At 39.8% G+C, this 26,771-nt stretch overlaps 1 protein-coding gene across 5 annotated transcripts in view; it reads right to left on the minus strand.

Moving 5' to 3' along the window:
• The window catches only part of PGS1 (phosphatidylglycerophosphate synthase 1), a 114,610-nt gene that overhangs the window by 5,231 nt on the left and 82,608 nt on the right, over positions 1-26,771 (minus strand). For all 5 annotated transcript variants that reach the window (XM_081936796.1, XM_081936797.1, XM_081936795.1 and 2 more), the window contains 8 exons: positions 21,541-21,730; positions 19,712-19,789; positions 18,824-18,923; positions 16,825-17,014; positions 16,249-16,427; positions 12,280-12,810; positions 6,350-6,498; positions 2,248-2,388 (listed from right to left, as the gene is read on the minus strand). In XM_081936796.1, the coding sequence (XP_081792922.1) occupies positions 2,269-2,388; positions 6,350-6,498; positions 12,280-12,810; positions 16,249-16,427; positions 16,825-17,014; positions 18,824-18,923; positions 19,712-19,789; positions 21,541-21,730 (1,537 nt within the window). In that variant the 3' untranslated portion in view covers positions 2,248-2,268. The remainder of the gene's footprint in view (positions 1-2,247; positions 2,389-6,349; positions 6,499-12,279; positions 12,811-16,248; positions 16,428-16,824; positions 17,015-18,823; positions 18,924-19,711; positions 19,790-21,540; positions 21,731-26,771) is intronic.

The raw sequence follows: 26,771 nt of genomic DNA on the forward strand, positions 1-26,771 counted from the left end.
AAGGGGGAAAAGTCATGATATGTCACGTGGCAACGTGGGTTTGACATCCCTGCCCCTGCCCTGAATTACAATCACATCAAGGACTATTTTCCCTCCTTATGTTTGTGGATGAAGGGCTTATCAATAGCAAGTACTAGGAATAATTTTCTCTTTACTGTTCAGAAGTGAGATGTTCTGACGACAATGTCCAAACTCTCTTTTGTTGGCTCTTAATTTTTTGCATCATTTCCCAGCCAATTTATTCCCTCTGTGGCCCCACTCCAAGTGTAATATTCTTACTACATTATTTTGCTTTCTAAAGAAAATTGTAGCCAGAAGCTGAAAACTGCAATCCACCAGCTATTCTTATAGTCCCACTCACATTATTTCTGAGTAGCTATGCTGTCTAGACCTGAAAGAAGACAGCGCTCAGGAACATCTAGAGAGCTACAAATTTCCCTCCCTTACACTATTTACATACCCGCGGGGGGGATTATTTGATATGACTAATAGATTAGTATATTAAAATTACTTAGAATCCAAAAATCAGTTTCTTGGAATCTAGTGTTTCTTATTGTAAATGCTGCAGAAGATGTCTATGGAGTCTATAGAACCAAAATATCAAAAGCAACTTGGCAGTACTTTTTTCAGCTAACGAATTTGTTAATTGGGTGCTGCCAAAATTCTTCTGATCCCTCATAACTTAGTACCTACTCAAGGGTACAACAGAATTAGATTTGTGCTATCTCTGGCTATCCTATACTGTTCTAAAGAAGCACACAACAGATGATGGGTGCAGTATTTAACTATCATAGGACACCTCTTTTATTTAAAAAGTCTTCTTACAAATTAGAAAATACATATCTAAAAATATTTAGACAATATAAAAAATCTCAAAAGCACAATGTAACTGTTGTCTAAGACTTCTAGTATCTAAGAAACAGGCATTCGATTCCTTTTATATCACCTCATAGTTGCCAAATCCAAAATAAAATTCTCAGGTAGCTAAAATAACACGTGGATTATCTGAGAACATACATTTGTGTAGCATTAATTGATCACAAATCTTGTGATATTAATTACTAAACAGATGATCCATATAATCCTCTGAGCTTTCTTTTTCTCTGAAACAGATTGTGGACAGCCTTTTCTCTTCCTAAAGGGAAATGTTCAGGTTCTTTTATGACTAATTTCTAGCCATATGAAAAGGAACAGGCCCAGCAATTAAATCTATTTTCATGTTGGGTTGAAACCAACTTGTGTAGTTCTTAAGTATGCTCAGTTTCACAAATGAGTAATAGGCCTTGAGGCTCACCATTAGTTAAGAAGTCTTTATGAGCAATGTCTCCTCCCAAAATTTAAGTCCTCCAGGCATCCTTCTATTGAAAGAAGAGGGCTGACTCTTGGGTGCCCCTACCCAGTAGATGCATTCTTGGATAAGCCTACTGTATGTCTGTTTACCCTTAACAATACAGAATTTTATGCTTCCCTGTCCTTTCATGAGTCCTTATTTTAATTTTGAATTTCTGGGGAGAAGTTTAATCCCTGCGGAAACAACAAAAATCAACACAAATTTCTTTATTCGTGGCCGTGTATATTTATGACAGAAAATCAATAGCTGATACTTATTAAAATACATTATTGTGCACCAAAAGGACATAAGTGAAAGAAAAATATTTATACAATGTTCCAGAGGAGAATGCAAAATTTAGTTCTGTTTTGCTCTGAGATAGTTGGCAAAAATATGTCTCACTGTTCCAGTATATTTCTGCTTATGAGAAGTAATAAGATCTTAATATACTTTAACAAAGCTGAGTTGCTACCTTACTCTTTGAAAAAGGTATCTCCGTTTAAAAGGCTTATTTTTGTTTAAATAAGATGGAAATGCACAGAAATGTATTTGTACCTTTTCTTAACATAAATATTTTTTTACTCAAAAGAACAAGGCATATTCAAAATTAACATAATTTTGATATATTTTGTACCCTTACAGACTCAGAATTCTTAAAAACCAAAATAGTGTTCCACAATTGAATTTAAAGTTGTACAGAGAGATCCAATTATTTTACACATAGCTTTTAACATTTCCCAGAAGAATCTGATCTATGATTGTGAGAGTTGACACCAAGAACTCAAGACTGCATAATGTTCAAGAACATTACGCATTGTAGAAGTACATTAAAATGAAATCAGCCCCTACGCATTTCCTGTTAACTGAAGTGCTTCCCAATAAGAGGAAGCTATAAAAAAACCTCATATCATACTCACCAAGAGCTGCCTCTCCTTATTTCAGAAGAAGTTCTTAATCAGAGGTGTCAACATCTTCACCCACAGCTTGACATAACGGCTTGGCTGATCAAACGTTGAAGAAGACACTGTACCAGAATGGGAGTAAAGTTGCTCCTGCTCCTAGAGTAAAAAAATTACAACCTGAATTTCAACGTTTGCTCTAATTAGTACCTCCTGATCTGTAGTCCACCATTGCTACTCAAGAACCAATAAGTGTCTACTACAATCACTGTCTAGCTTAACCTTTTTAAAATCAAAATCAGTCTGATCAGAATCCTGGTATTTCATCCAGCAAATGTGATCAGAAATCTGTAAAATCTTTCCAGAATTTGGCATCTTAGATGCTAATTGAGCCAAACCCCAAGTAATTGCAAACACAGAACCCAACCCACATGTGTATACAAACATACAAAGAGGAAAGCACTGCAAGACTGGCTCTATGGTTATTCTTTTTCCCGTAACACAGCCAAGCCCTGAGCTATAATTGTCCCAAAAGGAAACCCAGCTTTGATCTCCAGAGACCTTGGCTGCTCATTTCTCTTTAGAAAAATCCAAAGCTCCATTCAAAAACTAATGTGCCGTCAAGGTTTCAATGTGGTTCCCAGAAATGTTAAGCTCTTTAAAAGTACAAACAGTACAGCTGGAAGGAAAAGTGAATGTTTCTATTACAAAAGCATACACGTGGCATTTGAAAATGGTGTTTACAACACATGAATATTTCATCTGAATTAATAAAACAGACAACTATACGTAAAGAGCTATGATATCATTATGGGACTCCTGCCCACCTTCAGCCAAGCTACCCCTTCCTGTTCTCAATTCTTAAAACATCATCTTTGACGCCAGCTAAGCCTATGCAAACGGCATTGCTATGCTCGTTTTTCTTCCCTTTTTCCTACACTGTAGATCCCACTGAGGTTTAATAAGACCAGTTTTAGGGAGGGGGGGGGGGGATAAACGGATCCCATGTAATATTTTTCCATCTGCCCAACTGATCTGAAGAACACTCCACAATATTGCTTCTAATTTTACATAATAATTGCAGCTCCATAGACTGCAGTGAGAAAAATCCTAAGGGTGGCTAATTGAAGGTTCTGCTCTGAGAGCGAGAAAACCATGACGGACCTTCAGAGAGTGTGCTGCCCCATGTGACCTGCTCCATTCTGAGGCTCATCATCTATTAGAGCATACCAAAAAAAAGACCGAGGAATAAGCCATATAGGAAATAAAGGAAGCTTTTCCAAAGGTTTAAGGAAATATTCACTTTAGCTCTCCTGCTTGCATCCACCAGAATGACCACAGGACAGACATTGACTTTCAAAAAGAAATTCGGAAAAGTTAACTAAATAAAAAAATGATAACTACAGCTTCCACTAGAGCTGTGATGGCGAACCTATGGCACAGGTGCCACAGGTGGCATGCAGAGCCCTCTCTGCGGGCACGCCAGCCGTCACCCCAGCCTCCTGCTAGCCAGCTGGTCTTCGGATCTCTGCCATGCATGCGTGGGGGGCAAAGTGCACGTGGGGTGGGGGGGGGCTTCCATTGCATTTTTGGGCCTCATGCAGCGCCCCCATGCCCTGTTTTGGATTCCAGGTTGGCGCAGGAGGCCTTCCAGGCCCAAAGCGGGGTGCGGGGGGGGCAGCCCATTTTGGGCCTGGAAGGCCCCCTGCACCAACCTGGAAGCCAAAACAAGCATGGGGGCATATGCATGGGGAGCAGGGCGCAAGCGGGGGGTCATGCGCATGTGCATGGGGCGGGCTGCACGGGGGGCTCACACATGCATTGCATTACATTATGGATGTGGGCTTTTGGCATGTGACGACGAAAAGGTTCGCCATCACTGCCTTTGAGCTATCTAGAAGAAGTGCTTGCTTAACTACAGTACTTGGGAATGGTAACTCCCTCTCTAAAGGCCGTGGTCATAAACTGCGACGTCATAGGACTGTGCCAACTTATGAAGGCAATTGAGAAGTTCTGGTTGCCAGTGAGTCCTGCATGGTTGTTAGGTACAACATTATTGTGATCATCATTTATAATCTCCTGATCATTATTTACAATCTCACTGACTTTGTTTGTCAGGCCATGAGTATAAGACCGGTCAAAAGTCTACTCATTCAGGACCATTGTAAGCCTGAATGGTTGCTGAACAAGTTGTTAAACCTGCACAAACAATAAGCAAGTAAAACACTGCTTTTTATAGGACAAGAAATGATAGCAAGGTGTGTGCTTTCATTCCTCCGGTTTGTCTCTGGCTTCTGAAATACCCCTCTCACTTTTCTAACCACCTACGGATGAAGGCCGTGATGGCACGCAGAGTCTCTCTGCTGGTGCAGCAGCTGTCACCCCAGACTAGCTCTACCGCGCATGTGCGCATACCTCTTGCTGGCCAGCTGGTCTTTGGGTCTCTGCCACGCATTTGTGGGCGTTGGGGCCTTTACCAATCTCCACAGGTCCCCCTACAGCACACCCTACCTTTCTACTCCATTTCTGCCAGCCGTGCCATCCCCGATCTCTGTAGATTCCCCCCCACCCAGTGTGCCCTACCTTTGTACTCCATTTCTTCCGCCTGCACCAACCTGGAAGCCAAAACATGGTGCGGAGGTGCCACGCGAGGCCACTCCACACCTCATTTTGGGCCTGGAAAGCCTCCTGTACCAACTTGGAAGCCAAAATGGGGCGGGGGGGCGCATGTGCGGTGGGAGAGGTGCATGTGTGTGCGTGTATGGGGGCGTGGCGCATGCACAGGGAGCGCTCACATTGCATTTGGGGGATTAAGGCGTGGGGGCTTGCATTCGCACATGTACAGGCGCACCCTGGGCGCTCAGCACCAAAAAGATTAACCATCACTGGATTAAAGGCATACAAAAATAAGATAAATTAAAGGAGGATCAAGTCCAACCTCTAACAAAACGAACTAAATTAGGCAAATGGCAAAAGTCTTTTTTCCTTGTCACGCAAGATTTCAAACATTGTGGTGTGTGGTGGCATAAACTACATCAGCTTCCCTTTCCCTCTTCCCAAAGTTCAATTCCTGCCACTTCCTATATTTCTGAAGTCATGCACACAAAGCAAAAGCATCTCTTCCTTCTCAAATCGTCCACAGATGCCACAGAAATAAGGAAGGCCTATAGGAAGGCTGCCTTTTTTAAAACGTTTTACAGATATCAAACGTTTAGCCAAAGATACAGCAGTTCCACTGCTTCTGATTTCTACAAAACCAGATCAAACGATCAAAAGACGTTTCCTTGAAACGTCTGATAGAAGTAAATAACATGGGGTCAGGGGAAAGTTCAGTTCTGACTACAAGTTGCAACTAGTAAAACAAAATATACAGCCTCGATGTGCCTTATTTCTGGGATTCAATTGCAAAGAAAGTGGGTACATCTTAACTGACTGAACACTGAATATTTATATAGTTCTGGTTCTCAAGGGGAATAAAAGATCAGTTTAAAGTGTATTTGCAATATTCAAAAGATTAATTCTATGAGCTCAGAACAATCATCATTTTATTAAGCAAGTCTAGATGAAACAATTTACAAGGGCAGCACTGCACGAAATATTTACTTGTCCTAGAAGCAAGACTACAGCTTACCCTTGATTTGTGGGAAGAAAGCCAGGAAGAGACAGGAATTTTATCTCATAATAGAATTAACCAGGCTTATGAGTTATCTAAACATTGGGAGCTACTGGAAACAGTTGCTACAGATTTTGCTTGGGAAGTGAGGAGTTGCTACATTTCCCCGCAGCAGCCCCTCAGATGGGAGAACCGCTTCAGAGAAAGACAGAGGAATTAATTTACAACCAGAATAAACGCACTTTCACATTTTTCTCATGCTCTCTTCAAATTCCTGGGTCAGCTTCTTATTCAGAATTCTTCCAGCATTCAACTATTTAAGGTAGTGGATCTTTCATGAAAAGTCATTTTAAAAAAAAGCCTTTTGTCAATTCTCAATTACTGTTTTTTTTTAAAAAAATAAAAATAAAACCCTCCTGTCGCACCCAAACCCTCAGCCCTATGAAGTAGGCCCAGTGCTCAAAAAAAAAAAAAAAAAAAAAACCAAGAGTCCGCGTGGCTACAAACCTGATGGAACTGCTGCTGTAGGGCTTTGTTTTCTGTCACTATCGCAATCTGTGCTTCCAGGTCACGATGGACTGACCTGTACCCGAAATTAGGAGAGCCAATCAAAGTTAAGCAGGGCAGGCAGCTTCCTGCGAGGTACAACCAGAGGCCTGCAAGGAAACATAGAAAGGAAATATGGCAGACAGAGGAAGTGACCAGGGTAGCCGTTAGGTGCTCCGAACAATTGTTTGTTATCACTGTAACAAAAGCACACTGAACGTTTTGTTAGGTTTACCAGCAGTGTAAATCATTAAAAGTGAGCAACCAGGAAACAGGGATGCTTCCCGCCAGAGATTGTCATCCAATTCATTCGAGAATTAGCCTCCTTCAGCTTGCACAATGCAATCGCCACATGGTGCAGACCATGTTCTAATTTCCATTACCACATCCCAGCTGTCACAAGTCTAACTAATAACCCAGCCCCATTATTATACTTACCATATTTGAAAATAAATAATGACAACGAAGACTGCAAGAACATGCCGGAATTGAAGCCATTTTAGCAATTTTTAACGAGAAACTATAAAAGGGGCTCCTTTAATGTTATTAGGATGAATGGGCAGGGGAAAACTATGCCAACTTGAACTCCTGCAGAGTACAATGAATAAATAAAAACTGTATTGACCTACCAGATATAGGCTACACTTATCCTAACTACCCCCACAATTCTTTGCTTGGTTTTTTACAATGATATCAACATCAATAAAAAGCCATAGATGGCTAATGGTAATCATCACTGAAAAATTAATTTGGGATCTGGGGAGGAAGGCGAAAAGGCTTCCCTTAAGAAATTATATAGTGTGGCTTCCACATGCATAGATAAAATTAAGTTCATTTATTTCAAGAGTGAGCAGCTCTTAGCAATCAAACCCACAAGCTCTTCCCCAACTGAAGCAGACAGCAGGAATGTCCCAACAGTATTTCTAACATTGTATTTTATTTGTGCAATTCACAACACAAACAATACAGCAATACAACTCGCATTCTGAGAATATTTTCTCATTGGGAAAAATATATTAATATTTTAAATAAAACTCCTTATTACTACTACCATGTTTCCCCAAAAACAAGACAGAGTCTTATTTTCTTTTGACCCCCCTCAATAAGCACTTGGCCTTATTTTTGGGAAGGTCTTATTATTTTTGAGGTGCAGGAGGCTCCTTAACCTCGGCCGGTGGATCAGCAAATCAAGGGAGGGCCAGAGGTTCTGTCTCTGTTTCTGGCTGGGCCTGCCGCTCTTTTTATGGCTGCTACTAAGAGAAGGGGCGTGGTAGCTAGAGTTTGGGAGAGCGGTCTCCACAAGGCTGTTCTGCATGGATGGCAGGTGCATGCAGGGCATGTGGGGCACGCCCCCCCCAGGAAATAGCGGGGAGTGGCTGCGCATGTGTTTAAATATTTCAGGGGAGGGCTTATTTTAGCGCCTGTGCTCAAAAGCCCAATTGGGCTTATTATCCCAGGGTGTGTGTGTGTGTGTGTCTTATTTTTGGGGAAACAGGATAGATGCCGCATTATGATAGAAGCCATTGTAGAATCCAAAACAAATTTATCCCTGTATTTCTAATTCTAATCCTCATTCTGGTAAATAGGGCTTTTTTTGGTGGGGTGGGGGGGATAAACAAGCCAACCTTCATTGCATCTTTAAAATATGCCATGATCACATCAGATACGCTTTAATACAGATACTATATACTTTCAGCTAAAATAATGAGCAACCAACAGTTTTGATGTCTCTTTTGGGAAACTGAGCCTCCACCCGGCAGTTACCTTTTCACCGCTCTGTCACATCTGCCAGGACAAAAGTGGCACACACCCATTTTGCACGGTTTCCTATCTTCTAATCTCTTCCTCTTTACATACCAAAAAACTAAAGCAGTATTCCAAAAACAACTGTAATAACTACCCCAAACTCCCAAACATACACATGCAATCACAAGGCTTCCCTGCAGCCTGGGATCTAATTCATATCGCGGCAACTAAATGAGACAAGAGCAGAAAGGGCTAGATCCATTTGCCCCTTCTTTTTAATTTTTGAAAGGGAATGGGGGATGGACTGCTGAAGAGTGACAATTTTGCAATTGGGGCTAGGTGGTACAACCTGGAGGAGCTGTGAGGGTCACACTTCACCTGTGAGATGTAGCACTTACAAGCTTTGAAAATTATTCCTGATGCCATTAATGAGGTGAGTACAGTATTGCAGTTTTCATGCAAGCAGTTGACTGCCAAAGAAAGCACACCCTTACAAATTGTGTTTGAAGAACCTGCAGTGCAGTAACATCTAATGAATTAATTATGCTCCTAAAACTTGGAGTTTAAAACATCCATGCTTTTTCTGTTAAAGTCCTGTTAAAAACATAAGAAAATTAATTATATGATTCTTCCTTCCCAAGTTAAAGGTAAAGGTTCCCCTCGCACATATGTGCTAGTCGTTCCCGACTCTAGGGGGCAGTGCTCATCTCCGTTTCAAAGCCGAAGAACCAGTGCTCTCCGAAGACGTCTCTGTGGTCATGTGGTCGGCATGACTAAACGCTGAAGGCGCTCGGAATGCTGTTACCTTCCAACCAAATGTGGCTCCTATTTTTCTACTTGCATTTTTTACATGCTTTCAAATTGCTAGGTTGGAAATAAGCCCTTCCAAGTTAGCAATTTCCTTTATAGTTCTGCTTTTGTTTTCTTACACCTGAAATAAAATTAGTCACCCAGACACACTCAATTGAGGCACACATTATTGTCCATAATTCTAAATATTCCATATTCTTCTATCCTCACTGCGTATCAATGGTTCCTTGGCAAACAAAGAGCTGGGTTATCCAGTTGTTCCAACTGATGGCTCTCAGCACAACCTACAATGCAACCCAGGAGAAGTGAGGGAAAGGGCCGCCTGCTACTCCACTGGAATCTGACAGAAAAGACCCCAGCGATGCTTTTGATCATAGGGACCAGGCAGGTGTGGAATGGGAAGCCAAAAAGCAGGAGACTGACTGCCTACTGTAAGAGGGGATCGGTCTTGGGACTATACCAACCTGATTTGGCTCACGTCATGACTCACCTTTCCAGGAGGGAAATACAAAGAATGTCTCAATTGTCACGCAATTGCTGTAGAGGAGATTTACCTCAGCACAAGGGACACTTTGCCCCCAGTTGCATAACAGACAGCAGATCATTTTTCCCTGCAAGAACACACTTGCCTCTCCTAAGAGGTGCTTACAACTTTATTTACCTCAAGCCTCTCCATCTAATCTAAATCCCTTCCTCCACAGCCAGATTCCAAGACAGGAATCTTAAATGTGCTTTCCCAAACTAGTGAGGAATTACTGCCTCTTACACAACTTGGTTTGGTAAGTGGATGAATTCTTGGTAGTCTTAACTGTTAACAGTGCTTGGAAGGTTTTTTTTTTAAGCTGACGTATCTTACCTAAAACTCTGGCCAGCACAAGATGGAATGTATCAAGAATGAGAAATTCTTCTTTCAGTTTGCAGCAACAAGAAACACATGGGATTGTGACTTTGTATGGCAACTGCACTTGCAATTTTTTTCTGTTTTGTGTAACTTTATTATCCATTGCCATTGCTCAGTCAAAGCCAGTTACAGAATGCCTATGACATTATTCTAATCTACTGCAGGATCCGCAGCTTTTTAAAGTACAGTGTGTATATTTCACATCTCCTGAATCATAAAATGAGGAAAGGCATGTCATGTGTAGTCAACTGACAAAAGTATGAGGGCTTTGGAGAATGTAAAAAAAAAATCAGGGGAAAAACATTTCACAGCACTGAGAAACTAACCAAAGTCATCCTCCTAAAATTGTCGTCCCCCGCCCACTAGTCCTCCTATTTCTAAAGAGGTTTGCAATATCGGAGCCCACTGCCAGTAAGACAGAAGATCAGCCATTCTAAGGCCACCCCCCTTCGAAGGGTTGCTGACAGGGGGGATCTTAAAAGAACGCATAAGCAGTGCTCTTGGTTACCCACATGATCCCATCCTTTGCCCTTTTTCCTGATTTTGGCTGAGCGGGAGCATGAGTATGTTTTCTTAACAGAAAAGAGCTTGCTCAGCAGCCATCCCCCACACCCAACCTCCAAGCCTCTTCCCAGAAGCTCTGCAGGAAGGAGGTTGGGAAGATATCAGCATTCCCATAATGATTAACCACCACAAACGCAGACAAATAAAAGCCTAGATCCCTGGAGTACAACGGCCTGTTAGGACGTGAACTTTGGGACTTGCTCAAGGTAACAAGAGAAGGCTGCCCAGTTTACTCTAATCTAATGTATACAGTAAGCGACCAAGAGGTTCCTGAGGGCAATAAAAAGCGGACTGATGCAAGGGAGAACTTGGATTTTGCATGGGAAATACTAATTATTTCTGGCAGCAGCTTCTCTTCCAAGGGCTAGACAATGGATGCCATAGTTTGGCAATATACGACTGAATGGAAATTTTAGGCGCCTCAACTTGCCAGGACATGCAAAATATCCAAATTTGAGAAATTCAAATTTGGTTGCTTTCAAATAAAGACTATGAAAATTACTACATTTTTCCAACTGTTTATAGAGATTCTGAGATGCTATGGTTTCCACAAAAAGTGTGGCTTTATCACAGCTGGGACACTTCACTTCCACTTATGTTTTGGGCATCCATTTCCTCTCCCCTGGCATACCACAATCTCACCCTGCTTAACCTTGAATTCCATTCCGCATAGCACATCTTTCGCAGAGAAATTTTTAAATCAAGGCTAGCTAGTAAAAATGCAGGAATCCATTGTCTTTTTCCCAAAATGGATCTGATTTCAGACTTCCCAGCCTCATTTCTCAGAACACAGGAAAGACAGGACTGCTTCATTAACGGGAGGTTTCTTCCCTTCAGGCATCCATCATTCTTAAACGTTACTGGAAAATTGGCAAATTCAGTTCAGTACCCAGATTGTTATTTGTCAGATGCCTCAACTGGCCTTTAGATCCCATTCAGCCACTACTTTCTTACACGGTAACACAATTTCCTGCTTTCCCAACTGGCCACATCACAGTAACAGGAAATGAAGAAATTGTAGCAGATTACAAGGTCAGTAATGTAGTTAACAATTCCCATACATCTTCTTCCCAAATCTAGTACTATATAGTTCCTATTTTCTACTGTCTTTCCTATACGGAGAAATACTTTTGATTCTGATGTGGCCATCTTTTTTTAAAAAAAATCTTCCTCTGTCTTGTTGTATTCCTGGCATGCTTTTATCTTTTCTATTGGATTGATTTTAAGCTATTTTTTCTATGTAAGACACTGAGAGTTCCAGTGGTATATAAATGCAATAAACAAACAAACAAATAAATAAATATTGCTGCAGTAGTTTCTTTCATATTTGGTTCCAATATATCATATTCCTGACCTAAATATAAAATTATCAAGATAAACTGATTATCAACAATATGGCACAGTGGTTTTGCTGCCACTGATTAGTTCAGGAACAGTAAAGTATTTACATCTGCCCCTGTGGCTTGAAGGTCCAACTTGAAATCCTTTGCTAATCCCTACCCTTAGAGGGGCATCTTGGAAATGTATCATATAACCCCGCCTCACAAGGCTGTTGTTGTGGGGAAACCAGAAGGAGGAAGGAGTATGATATATGATGCCTTGAGTTACTGATAAAGTAATAAATACAGGATAAAAAAATTAACAAAAATACATTATATGACTCTGGCCTTTTCCTAGCCTTTTTAAACCTACAATTCATAATCAATTCATCAGCTGGATTTCCTGGCATGAAAATTATCCAAGGACTGTTCTCCAGAGCAAATGCAGAAAGATGTTTAAAACAGAATTAAGTCTAACTCATTTTTTGATTATAAAACATGTTCAACCACTTCAATGAATAAGCAAAAGTCCTTTGCCTAGAATGTCTCACCTTTGGCGTGGAAAGTCCATTCACTCCTTGTATATTCATGCAACTGGACTCTCTCTTCCTGACCCAGGCCACACACCTTGCTGAAGAATTGCTGTTCAATGTAAACGTAAGCAGCAGGGATGGCACCTGCCACCCCTTTGGCTCCAAAAAACCCATTCACCTCCGGTGAGGCTAGTAGAATCTGGAATTTTGCCCGGGTGCCTAGAATCAGATCTACATATGTTTTTGTGAGGTTGAAATAACCTGTGGTGAGATATATGCTGGCACCCTGCTCTGCTTCCATAAGGAGAGTATTTGTGACTGTCTCATCTATCCGAATCCCAAACGGCTTCATCTGTATTAGTGGATAAATCCACGTGTCTGGTTCTGACTGCCCATCACCAATTGCCTTTGTATCACCGGATGAGATTTCTCCTTCTGTGTTGTTGCTATGGAAAGTCCGAGTGTGAAATTGTTCTTGTTTGATCCTGGCAGAATTGATCACTTCCATCACTTTCTTATTTGCCATCTCATAATAGGCCATCTTGTCTCCTGAGAAGATAAATGTATGATTTAATGAAATATAAGATCTATCAAAGAGATCAGAATAGTCGGTGGTTGCTTCATGCAGGTCAGGAATTATGGAAATCAAATTAAGCTAAAACGGTGGTGCTCAAACCAGGAGGAATTACACTTAAGGGGGTATCTAGATATATCATGGAGCAATTTGTAACTGTTTGTTTGTGAACCAAAGGTCCAGCTGGAATTGCCCCTTTCAAAACCCTGGTGTAAACCAACAGATGTTGGAGGCTTCGGAGGGGGGGGGGAGTTGACAGCAAAGGGGTAATTGAACCAAGGTCCAGCTGAAATAGCCCCTTCCAAGACCCTTGTGTAGAACAATAGAAGGTGGATGCTTGGGTGTCTGTGTCTGATGATAATGGCATTATTTAAGACCAGGAAAGGTAACTGACATAACAAATAGAACTGGGAAAAGCCCCCTGGCTGCAGCTTCTACCCGTTGCACTTAAGCCTAAAGAAATCCCTAATGCTCTTTTAAAAGCATGTTCTTTGGACTCAGGACAGAGCCAAACCTGCCACCAATACACACTTTCTATAACACTTTTTGCTTGTTGGATTGGCTTTCAATTGTATCTACTGAGTTACTAATGGCAATGGGATATATTATGATATGGGAACAAAATCTGGTTCTCAAATGAAGAATTGTGGATTTACTCAATTAATTTTTGTCAGGCGCTAGTTTGCAAAGGAATAAGTGGATTAGAGATGAAAGCAGAGGCATGAGTAACTGAGGCATATGGGACATATTGGGAAGAGTGTGTCTTCTTCCTGCCCTGACATGACTCATTTCCCAAGTTTTGACAATCAGGGCCAGATGAAACAATTTAGTCTTATCCAAGCCGTCTCAGATCTCTTGCAGAGACCCTTGACTTCCTTAGCGGCAGTAACTGCTTTGTGACTCTCATGGATTCTGGGATTTGTGATTTAGTGTGATTAATTGAATTTACAGGTACTTTCAGGTGGTGAAAATAAAAGGGGCCCCTATGTGACACCCTTTCAGCACCTGACTAAAGGTTTTTCTTCCCAAAGGTTTAACACAGAGAATTTGCCTGCCTATTCTATCTATCTTATCTTATCTTATCTATCTATCTTATCTATCTATCACCTACCTACCTAATTTGGCATCTCACCAAAGGGAACTCTGGGCGGCGCACAATAGATAAACCACATAACAAATCAAAATGTAAGCTACATAAATATCCCAAACTGGAAAAACTACTAAAGTGACATTCATGCTACATACCTCTTCAATTTAATGAACATAATTTACTATGTACAAATAATTAAAAAAAATAAGGCACCTGTGATTTTTTTTAAAAAATAACAAAATGAGACAAGAATTTACAACTGTTAAGGAATTGTCAGCTAAGGTGCATGTCAAGTACCTTCTTCTGTGCCTATTTGAGCATAATTCATTTTATTCTCATCAATATAACAAACGTCAGAGCGCAGTCCAGTCCCCCTTTACCTACTCCCAGAGTATTTGCTTTTGTTACCTGATCTAGAAATCACAGCAACTGACTTGCCGGGAAGGGCTCTCAACAATTGGTATTGCTTGGAAAACACCTCCCAAGGGAAAGCGACACCCAGTGACTTATGCTCTGCAGTAAAAATTAGCTTTCCAGGTTGTAACAAAGAAAGACTATTCCCCAGACACAAACAAAAACATATTTTAGTGAGAACAAATAGCATCCACCATACCAGCATTCACGTACAGATTTTGAAACACACATTATATAGCAGCGCTTGGAGTTCTTCGCTTCTTCCCATTCAGGAATCACCACAAAGTCACTCAAATTACTTACTAGCATGGGAATCATTAGAATGTTTAGCTTTAGCCTCACAATCTACAGAACCAAGTCAGCTTAGCCGAAAGCCCCTGGCTACAAAAGATGAATGCAAAATTTTATTGTGGACTCAGCACTGTTTTAAATGGTTTTCTGTTTAAATTGTTTTGTGGGGTTTTTATTCTTGTTTGCCATGCAGAGTTCCTCCTGTTTAGTCATTGTCATAAAATTTAATGCCACCTATGGATAAATTCCTTCCATCGTTGCTCCTCCTATCTCAAAGGTTTCAGCCCTAAAGTATGTATCAATTGGCAATTGTATCTGTAATCCCAGTAATCACGGTTAGCAGAGAAATTCCTACTAGCTAAACCAGAATGCTTCTCCTGTCACAAAAGAATCTCCATGGACAAGTGTCTCTCCAGGGATCAAGCTAAATGCTGATTAGAAAGGAGCCGTAACTCCATTTTTCAGCCTATTCTTTACAGAAAAATCACTTTCAGGCTCCATCCTTAGGAATATAAAAGAAGATCAACAGGGTTTACTGGGCCTGGCAGTGCTTTCCTAGCTCTGCTTTCAGAGATCCTTATGAACCCCCAGGATACGGGTATCTGGAATGCATAACAGAAGGTAGTCTGGATTGGTATTGGTATCAGGCCTTTCTGACATTTATGTTGACCACTGTTTAATTCTATTTGATTTAATAGATTATATAACTTAACTCAATTTTATAGGGCCTAATTTATACGTTCTTTTTACTGTAGTGACCTGTCGGTATTCTACTACTTCCTTAGAATTACAAGTGCCTAGGTTTTCATGTGTCTATTTTATATTTTTGAATTAATATTAGTTTTAGTTAATTCAGTTTTTGTACTGCGCTTAGTTCTTAAACATATTCTACATTAGTTATATATAGTTAAACATCATAATGATTATGTCAACAACATATAATATTAATATATTAAAACTATAATTTATATAATTTATATTATATTGCCGGCAAGAAAACTCAAAATAAATTCTGGTAAGATACAAATCTCTCTCTCTCTATCTAGTCAGTCATCTGTGTACCAAGTTTGGTTGAAATTGCTCGAGGTGTTTCAAAGTTACGCTGGAACACACGCACGCACGCACACGCACACACACCCGTGTGTGTTTATGTGTGTGTGTATTGCTTGACTTACAACAGTTCATTTAGTGATCGTTCAAATTTATAACGGTTTTTCACAGTTACAACCCTTTGAAGCATCCCCAGGATCAGATGAACAAAATTCAGGTGCTTGGCAACTAGTTCACTTTTATGACCATTGCTGTGTTACAAGGCCATGTGATCCCCTTTTGCGACCTATTGACAAGCAAAGTCAATGGGGAAACCAGATTCACTTAACAACCAGGTTATTAACTTAGTAACTGCAGTGATTTATTTAAAGTGGTGGCAAGAATGGTTGTAAAATGGGGCAAAACTCACTTAACAAATGTCTCACTTAACAACAGAAATTTTGGGCTCAATTTTGGTTGTAAGTCAAGGACTACCTGTATACGTAATAAATTCCTTGCTAAAGACCTCCCCAAAATCTAAATTTATGGCAATGTAGAAAATAAAGTGATAAATAAATGGCCATCCTACCTTTGTAAGGATGGACCATCCCATCTATGATTTTGACTGTGTCATCCTGCTGTAACTGTAAAGATACATCCCCAACTGCATTTACTAGCTCAGTGAAGAAATCTGCAATCTCTGGCGAGCCTTGCAGGAACACGTAACGGTCTTGCCGATTGCTGAAGTAAGAGTCACTTAAGTTGGCTCTGGAGTGGGGAAATAGGAGGCAGTTAAGAATGCCAAATGATGGCATATATATCATATTCAACGCACATACATTTGACAGTTGAAAAAACAATAGACAGGAAGGCACATAAGATTAATCAACACATGAACACTAATATTGCCTTCCTGATCCATTTCCCCATTAAAACTTTGGTTAAAGGCAAATGAATTGTAGAATCCTTATTCAGAATCACTTAAGACTAGAAACAGTCCAAAAATGGGAAAGTACAGAACAGAGCTATGACACATATTCCAGAATTTTCAGAACGATCCCTATTATGATCTGGCTTCATTGACTTCCTTCTTTCCTTTCTTCTTTACTGGAAATCACCAAATTCTTCCTAACCCAATGCTATTTCCTTATAACGAGGAACTCACCCGCTCAAGATCACATTATCGTCAAAGAGATAGACTTTGATATGCTGCAACCCGATGGTCTCATTAAAACGCTCAGGAATTAGATGTCTGAGAAGACCACGTAGATTAGGAGTGTGGAAGAGGGAGACACGGACCTTATCTGGAAATCGCCTCAGGAGTGGAAGCAGCATGGTTCGAGAATTCTTTTGGCCTTGTGGGGGGGAAAACACACCGGATGGGATCACAGTAACACAGAATATCTGCTCCAACCCACTGTAAGAATTAGAAAACCTTAACAATCGGGAGATGCTAGAAACTGTTATGTATAGAATGTCTAAATATGTCCAGTTGTTCATCAGCTGCAGAGTGATTAAAAAATGACCATTTACCTCTCTAGAAGCACATGTTAGAAGATATTTTGTGTCATCTCTAGTTGCTCTGGATTAATAATAAGAGAATTAAGTGGACAGTGGTTGTACCAGGCACACATGCTTTGGCTCATTTCCATCTCTGGTGATCAAGAATAGTAGTTGAGCATATGATTAAGTTTTTTTTTTCCTGATCTCCCAAAGATGGACCTAATAGGAAGATCTTAACTTCACCTCCTCCAGAGGCCATGCCTCAAGGCATTTCTACATTTTACAGCCTTCAGCTGCAAGTTCTGACTCCTTCTTTATTGTATATTTCACATAACAGCAAAACTTGCATCATGGGAACAGAAAAATGTAGATAGACAGAATGCCGTAAAGAGAGTTTTGTGTACCTCTCATGCAGCATCTTCTGCAAATGAAGTTTGTTTTACTTGGAGAGTAGTGCCTGCTCTTTCTTTGCTAAGGCAGTTATGCCTCACTATTAGGCTACGAAATTCATGCTTTTCGTCTTAAGAGCAGCTCCTGGATTTTTCCATCCAAGACACTTCCATTACTATCTACAACTAGCCTATCATTTTGGAAGCATAATGCCATTCACTGAACTGTTCCTTTGACACATCACAGACGTCTGCGTGGAAAACCTGAGTCACGAACATCTTGTCTTCTGGGAACTGCTCAAGGCACAAACTTAGGAAATATCAGCAGCAAGTCATGCAAGAGGAATAGAGATATCTCTTAGAACAAAATCAAAGAATTGGTCATCAGCAAGACGGTGGTTATTTAGTTGCGAGGCCAAGATCTGTAGTCATTCACGACAGCTGATCAACATAAGGGCAAAATCTTTGAGGGGGGGAGGGGCTCTGACCGGTCTGGTGAAGAATATGCACCAGCAAGGAGTCAGAAGTCTGTATGGATCTAAATTCAGACCTGAATAGGAAGTAGGAGAATTAGATAGTAAATGCTGCAAAAGAAGAGGCACCAAAGTGGATATGAAAACCATCAAAATTTAAGGAAGGTTTCAAAGGAGCAAATAAAACATGATTAAGAAGAAAATACGTGGATTTTGATATATTTTGGGTTTGTTTTGCATTAGAAACAAAAAGAAAAAGAAAAGAAACAACAACACAGAAAATATTCCTGATTATGTCAGGCAGTAAAAGAGGAGCTGAGGAAAACCAGCAGGCTAATAATACATAAGTGGGGAGAGATAAGGTTCCTATCAATTTGGCTCAGCTGGGGAATGCTTCAAAACACTTAATTTGACAGATACAGACTCCTCAACAGGCGGCAGAGATCAAGAAAATTAACATTATTCTTCACAATTCAATAAAATAGGAAGAATTGTATAGGCAAGATTTACATTTTAGTAAGTTTAAAAAAAAGAGTATCAGGAATATCTTGCCTGGGTTTTAAATTAAGAGAATTCTTTGCATTTTTTATGGCTGTTTGCAAAATAAAACTAATGAGATAATATTTTGACATCTACAGAAGAATTGAAGTTGTTTTTTGAGCATTGATTTCAGACAAAGGTCCAAATTCTTTGATCTGCAGAATTATTTAAACCAAATTCTTATATCAGAGATCCTGAACCATATCAGTCTATTCCGACTAAGTGAAAAGAGTTGGTCAATGAATACATTTATACTTACCTCGGGATCCTCTCGTGAAGTCTAACAGGATAGACACTCTAAAATTGGGACTCTCACATCCCTTCAATGAGCTTTCCAAAGCTATTTCAATACAATCCACCTACAAGAAGGAAACATACACAAATGTGGGTGAACATTCATTCTCCGAGCTTGTGGGTTGATTTCTGAATGTTTCGTTGCCAGGCTAGATAACATCTTCAGCGGGGTTTAGGGGATGTTAGTGTCACCCTTCACCCTCATCCTACACCTGAGCTACAGATATTCGCCACTATTGCAAACATACACAAATGCACAAGGCTGTCTTCCTATCTTTCAAGCATACTAAGCGTTGGGAAGTGAAGTGTGCATAAAATAAATCAAATGTCAGATTTACATAGAACTTCAACTTGCCAAGCGGGAAGTGTCAGTGTTTTCCTAATTTATCTGTTTATTTAGCTTGTCAAACATGTGCAAGATAACAGGTATAAGTATAAACATAGACATGCACAAGGAAATGAATAGAAATAGATGGGGACAGTAGGACAGGGATGGAAGGCACGCTGGTGCACTTATGCACGCCCCCTTTACGGACCTCTTAGGCATGGGGTGAGGTCCACGTAGACAATTTAAGGTTGAATCTGTGGGGATTAGAAGATGTAACCACAGAGTCAGGCAGAGCATTCCAGGTCTCAACCACTCTGTTGCTGAAGTCGTATTTTCTGCAATCAATCTAACTTTTTTTCTCCTATCACAACTCGCATACAGCAATATAACAGAGTGGATCTCTGAATTAGAGTTCTGAAGCCAGAGCCCCTGCCCCCTCCCCAAATAAAACTAAATCTAAGGCATCTCTTATCTAGCTATTTAGTAAAAAGGCTTCAGTCCCTCCTTCCCATTTTAGATACTTACTAATTCCTGTTCCAAAGAGCCTGTTCCAAGATATAGCGAAGCTAAAACGATTCGTTGCTTAGCCATCTTTGCCTGTCCCTGAAAAAGAAAAACATTTAGATTTGTAGTCCATCAAATGAAGCATCTAAGTACAGATAGTCCCTGACGTATGATGACAATTGAGCCCCCAATTTCCGAAGCTAAGGAAGACATTTGTTAAGTTTGCCCCATTCTACAACTTTTCTTGCCCCAGTTGTTAAGTGAATCACTGCACTTGCTTGGTAACACAGTTACTGAGTGAATCTGGCTTCCCCGGTGACTTGGTTTGTCAGAAGGTCACAAAAGATGATCGCATGACTTCAGGACACCGCATCCATCAGAAACACATTTTAATCACATGACCAAGGCGATACGGCAATAGTCGTAAGTGTGAAAAACTGTAAGTCACTTTTTTTTCAGTCCGTTGCAACTTTAAACGGTCGCTAAAAGAATGGTTTTACGTCAAGGACTATTTGCATCTCCTATGGGACACACTACTTAATTTTATAAGAATCAATAAAGCTTGAATTTACCAGGAAAAATATTAAACATTTTTTGCTCACAACTGGACTGAGAAAAAGTTTCTTGGTTGCAAGTGACTATATCTCTCTTGTCAACTAAAAGGTCAAGAAAGAAAAATCTGCTAATACTGGATAGGTTGATCCTCTTTCATCACTTTTAATTATATACAAACTGAGGGTTTTCTATTCTTAATGTTTATTGTCTTCCAAAAGAGAAAAAAATGTTTGAAAGCCATTAATGTACTAAGTTAAATATAATCACTCACATTTTAAAAATTACTTCAAAAGTCCCACTTTTATAAACTTAGAAGCACCTACTTTTTAATAGAAACTGGCGGAAAAAATAATTTTGGGATTTTTTTTTACATGTTATGCTGAAATGTAATGAAAAAATTGAATAAATAAAGTTAGCAGCACCCATGTGGCAGAAACAGCTCGATGCTTTTAAGCAAGAGTCTTTCCCTGGCCAGCTACTGATTTTTCTACTTAGAGATGGCAATAATTGACACATTAAAATAAGCACAACACTGAGCTACGAGACTGTAACTTTTCAGGTCTCACTATATTGACAGAAATTTACACTATTTTCTTCTTCTTTAGTCTTAAGAATTGAATATAGTAACTAATTCACCAAGGAATGGTAAGGTAAAATTACTTTAACTTATAAGCCTGAAAAGATTTTTTAGAACCACAACAGAGCCATTGAACAATCCTGTCTTTACACGGGAAAAGACCCAAATACAACAAGATCAGCATACCTACACCCGTAAAAATATACGAAAACAAATGTATGTATGTACGTATGTATGTATATGTATATGCATATGTATATATGAATGACTCTCTCCCTCTCTCTTTGTCTTTCTCTTTCTCTCTCTCTCTCTGTCTGTGTATGTTATAGCATAACTTTGAAACACCTTGAGCAATTTCAACCAAACTTGGTACACAGATAACTTACTCTCTGGAAACAAATACTGTGGTGGTAAGACACTCCTAATACCCTTTGGGGGGGTGTTCTGTTATGATACAGCCTGTTGTGCCTTCAAATGGCTTCTACTGTACTGCCACAAAATGGCTTTTATTATGCAGCGCAGTGAGTTGCCATGGTAACGGCTTCACAGTACTCCACAGGGGGGCTCCCTCTGTGATGGGGAAAATCCAACATTAGAAATTATGTTTGGTTCGGACATTTTCCTCCTATAAATAAATACCCGGACAACGCTGGGTTATCAGCTATGTAGTATAACAAAACCAGTGACAAAACATGGAAGAGAAAAATATTGAGATCACCTTCATAAGTTCGTAGAATTCGGCTGGCGATGAAAGTACCTTGACGTGGGAGCCAGCAATACCAAATTCTGGAACCAAGTTTCTGATCCATTGAAAAATGTGTGTTCCCTCAGGGCTAAGGCAATTTGTGGGAAGAGTCAGCTGTGGAACTGCAGATGTGAGTAAAGGAGCCAACAGCAGCCATGATGACCTAATTTTTTTAAAAAAAGAGATTAGCTTAGCAACATATATGGTTTTCTCTTAAAGCCTGCAGACATGTGATATACTCAGTCTATATTTCACCTATATTACAGGTAGGTTTTTGGTATAAATAGAAACAACAATCTGCAGGCAAAGAAGAGGCACCTACCCTATACTTTGTATGTGGAAACTAAGCAATTACCTACTTAGTAATAAACCATCAAAATGGTTAAAATATATGTGTAATTGGCCACTTGCAAAAAGAAAAAGCAACACAAACCACATAAATACTACTAAAATAGAGAGCCAGTTTAGTTAAGGTGCTAGACTAGAAACTGAGAGACCATGAATTCTAGTCCCCTCTATAAGCATAGAAGCCAGGTGGGTGACTGTAGGCATTCTCTCTTGCAGCCCAGCCATGTCACAGAATTAATATGGGGAAGAAGAAGAGATGGATAGAGATAGGAGAGACAGAGAGAGAGTGTGTATGTGGGGAGAGGGAGAGGGAGAGGGAGAGGGAGAGGGAGAGAGAGAGAGAGAGAGAGAGAGAGAGAGAGAGAGAGAGAGAGAGAGAGAGATATTTTAGATATAAATATATACATGTAGATATATCATACTGAATTAAATGGGATAAAATCAAATAAAAATAATTAAAAACCAATTAATCAAATTAATAAAAATTGTTCCATTAGTTCTTAAAATATGATTCCTAAATGAGTAGACTATTCTCCTAGCTGATTCCCTTCATTGATTTCAGATGTCTTTCTAGAATAAATGATTCTGGACGAGAGTATGCAACTTTTTTCTGATTTGCCGCATGTGACAGGGCTATATTGTTTAATTAGAAAAACACCACAAACCCATGCTTTGGATTCAGTTCCAAACACACAATTTGGAGTGTTCAGGACTACAAACACAGTACCTCTCTGCAGGCTTTTAAAGCAGCCACACCTTTTCTCAGGACTACACAACTGTGCTCTTCAACTATTTTGTGATCCCAGGAGTAGATGCAGCAAATTTACAAAATTATAGACCCATGCCCCACTCACATTCCTTGTTTCACAGCCTACTCTTGTTGGAAGATTGAGTCACTATGTTCCCACATGCTAAGCCAGTGATGGGGAATCTTTTTGTAAATGTGTGCCAAAAGTGTGTGTGCATGTGCGATAGCACACACCCGTGTGCCCCACACCCACAATGCGCTCCCCGCACCTGCATATGTGTCCCCCGCACATGTGCGCATGACTCTCCCCGTGCGCATGACTGCCCCACATGGGGGGGGGGGGTTGGCCTCTCCAGGCTTCCGGAAAGCCTCCGGAGCCTGGGGAAGGTGAAAAACGGCCCCAACAGATCAACCAGAAGTTCAGAAACAATCTGTTTCTGGCTTCCAGAGGGCCTCCAGGGGGTCAGGAGAGGCTGTTTTCACCCTCCCCAGCCTCCGGAGACTTTCCTGAAGCATGGGGAGGCTGAAAACAGCCTCCCTTGCCCCTCCGGAAAACCGAAAATCAGCTGGCCAATGCGTGCATGCGCGCTGAAGCTGACAGCTTATGTGCCGGCAGATATTGCTAAGTATGTCACCTGTGGCATGCGTGTCATAAGTTTGCCGTCACGGTGTTAAGCCATAGTTGGTTAGTTGATTAAACCATAATAGTTAAGATGCTCAAAACATTTCAAAGCCAAACCAAATTAATCATCCTAATGGCTTGGGATGATGTACAAAACTAATCAAGGGCTGCAAATTTGAGCGTGCAAATTTGGATTCTTAATATTAAATGCATATAATTTCTTTTTATATTTAACTATTATTTTAATCCATTATCCTGTATTTCAAGTTTTTCTTTATATGAGCATCTGTATAAAAATTTAATAAACAACCAGTGAAGCTTGAAGAGGCACATCTAACTGCAGATAGCCAGTTTCTAACACTAATACAGATTTGACTAATATTTTCCTACTATAACATGAAAAAAAAAAATCAAATGACTTTAAAGGAAATAATTTTTTCTCTAAGTCATTTTTACATTACTATATACGTATCATCAAAGTATTTCTAACACAGAAACCATCGCTTCACTTGTCATCCTGGTCCCACACCGCTCTGTGGTCATAGTTTACCCCAAAGTATTCCCCGTCTCACTACAAAGTCCTAAAATGCTTAAACGAAACAGCATTGTAGGAGGAACTCTTAACTATGAGGAACTGTCAGTCCAAAGAGCAAATTGACCACAGGTGCCAGGAAGATGATTTCACTTGTTTCACAGAAAAAATGTTAAATCTTTACAAGGTTTGCATGCATCCTTCCCCCTTAGTCTCCAGAAAAAAAAGAAAAAAATCAAAACCAAAAATGGTTTGCCACTGCATTTCCCAGAAAGCCCACCGCTTTGTCATTGCCTATTCATACAATGGAGAGCTGACTCAGTGTGTACAAGAATTCCTAGCTACTCTGTTTTCAACAGTTTTGTGGGGACCGGCATTTCTTTGGCAATAGTGAATTACAGTAATCTGGAGGAAAGCTGCCATTATCCTGATCTTAAAAAGAGAACTTCACAAATTACTTCCCCAATGAAATCTTTGAAACGTGCAATCAAAAGGCAGCGAAATAGCAATGTCCTACTGAGGTTTAACCAATATTAGCCTAGACTATCACAATAGAATTAGGGTATTTTAAAAAGTCATTGTTCACATGTAAAAAGTAACTTTTTAAAATATCCTAATAAAGATGTTAATAAAAAACTTATTCCAACTTCTAGCTCTAGCACAATTGGAATTCATGGAATCATGGCTATACATACTGGTTTACAAGAAACAAAAGCACATTATTTCTACATTTATATAACATAATCAATATGTTTCTTTCAGTGAGGCATACTAGTGCCTTCCCTATTTCCTCTGAAGCCATCAATCCTCTGATTCATATACATTGATAATGGACATGCATTTAGGACAATACACAGTATTATCATTAATCTACTTTATAACCGGGGTTACAATATAACTGCTGCTTTAAAGTGTGTGTCAGGGATGTGTGTATGTGTGTGTAGGGTACAGATCCTATTTATTTTAAGAAATTAATCTAGTTATATCTGATTCCAAAACATAGTTTCAATGTGTTTTTTCCCCATAAAACAGAGGACTGTAGTATTTTTAAGCTTCTCCGTGATTCAAGAATCATCCATCATTATTATCTGGCATGAAGTAGCATTGCAATTCTTTTTTTAAGAAAATAGAAGCCTTGAGGTACCCATGGTTATTTGTGAAAATTTAAATATGAAGATGCTATTGATTTCCTTCCTGCAAAGAAATTATTTTGGCCAGATTACTTAGAGTAACTGAAGTACTTAAAAAAACGTGCAGTATGTCAAATATGCTGGCTCAAAGATACACTTTTGAAATGCCATTTTAAAAAATTTAATCTATCGTGTTTTCCCAAAAAGAAACACAGGGCCTTATTTTCTTTTGACCCCCAAAATAAGTGCCGGGCCTTATTTTCAAGGTGGCCTTATTATTTTTGAGGTACAGGAGGCAAGCATGGTCACCTCATGGCTGTTGCTGTGTTGCAATATTTTTGGGGAGTGCTTATTTTAGCCCATGCACTCAAAAGCCCGATTGGGCTTAGTATCCAGGGAGGTCTTATTTTCAGGCAAATGGGGTATTTCAAACCAGTGATCTAAGTAGAAAGCAACTAGTAGCGCATATTAAAATCAACATTATCCAGAAAGGAAAATGAACTGAAAATCATACCTTTCTTTTCTGAATTTGACTTTCTACTATTAATAAATCTGGGGGTTTTGGAATCTCTATTTTTAGGAAGTAGGATTTTGACTAATATTAGGAATGAACTCAAAGCACCATAATACTTGTTTAATTGCAACAACTTTACCAGAGGCAAAGAGAGATTAACAGGATATTTCTCATGGTATTTATCACCCACACATAAACCACATTAGAGTGACTTCTGCTAATGACTCTTGTTTCATTGGAATGCCTGAGTGTATATTACAGTATTTCTGCATATGTTATGACTGAATCTGGGAAACCAATTTTATTGTTAACATATTGATGCCAATGAACAATAAAGACTCAAGGGTAACTTCCTTAAACAAGAGAAGAGTGAGCATGGACCTGTGGCCCCAGATTATCAGTCTGCCCTTGTTTCAACTGAGTCATGCTTACGGGATATTACATATTGCTTAAGTCTACGTCCTTCTGGATGCTATCTGACTTGTAAGAAATTAAAAGCGAAATGAAATCAAAGAGGAAGCTGTTTCTAAAAAACAAATTGTCATCTGATAAACACAAAACTATATTAATGAAATATAAACTATTTTACAGAATTTATACATAACAGCTGTAGCATCAATCCTCCAAAAATTCATAACGCATGAGTACAATTTGCGCTACCGAATTCCTGAAGTTGTCATCTGATTTAAATTTAGAACAAAGTGAATATTATTATATACAATGAACATAACTCTAAACAGAATTGGCTTAAGCCACGGGTGTCAAATTCGCCACGTCACATTGCCGTCACGTGACGTTTTGTGACGTTTCCCCCCTTCGCAGAGCTGGGGTGGGTGTGGCCTGTGCATGATGCCTCGGGCCCACTGGCCGCGGGTTTGATACTCCTGGTCAGTCTTAAGCAATCTGACTGTATTGCATCATAGAAAAGAACATGCAAATCAAATGGAAGTCTGTCTCCATATTCTTTTTTAAATGCTTTTATTTAGTCAATAACTTTTCACACAGAGGATAATATAAACATACCTTCTTAATTTCTGTATTATAGTAGGTAAAGTAAAGGTAAAGGTTCCCCTCGTACGTATGTACTAGTCATTCCCAACTCTAGGGGGTGGTGCTGATCTCCGTTTTAAAGCCAAAGAGCCAGCATTGTCCAAAGATGTCTCTGTGGTCATGTAGCCGACATGACTAAATGCCAAAAGCGCACGGAATGCTGTTACCTTCCCACCAAAGGTGATCCCCATTTTTCTACTTGCATTTTTACATGCTTTCGAACTGCTAGGTTGGCAGAAGCTGGGACAAGTAACGGGAGC

Source organism: Natrix helvetica (assembly GCF_964273705.1).
Source record: "Natrix helvetica genome assembly, chromosome: 1".
Taxonomy (NCBI): Eukaryota; Metazoa; Chordata; class Lepidosauria; order Squamata; family Natricidae; genus Natrix; species Natrix helvetica.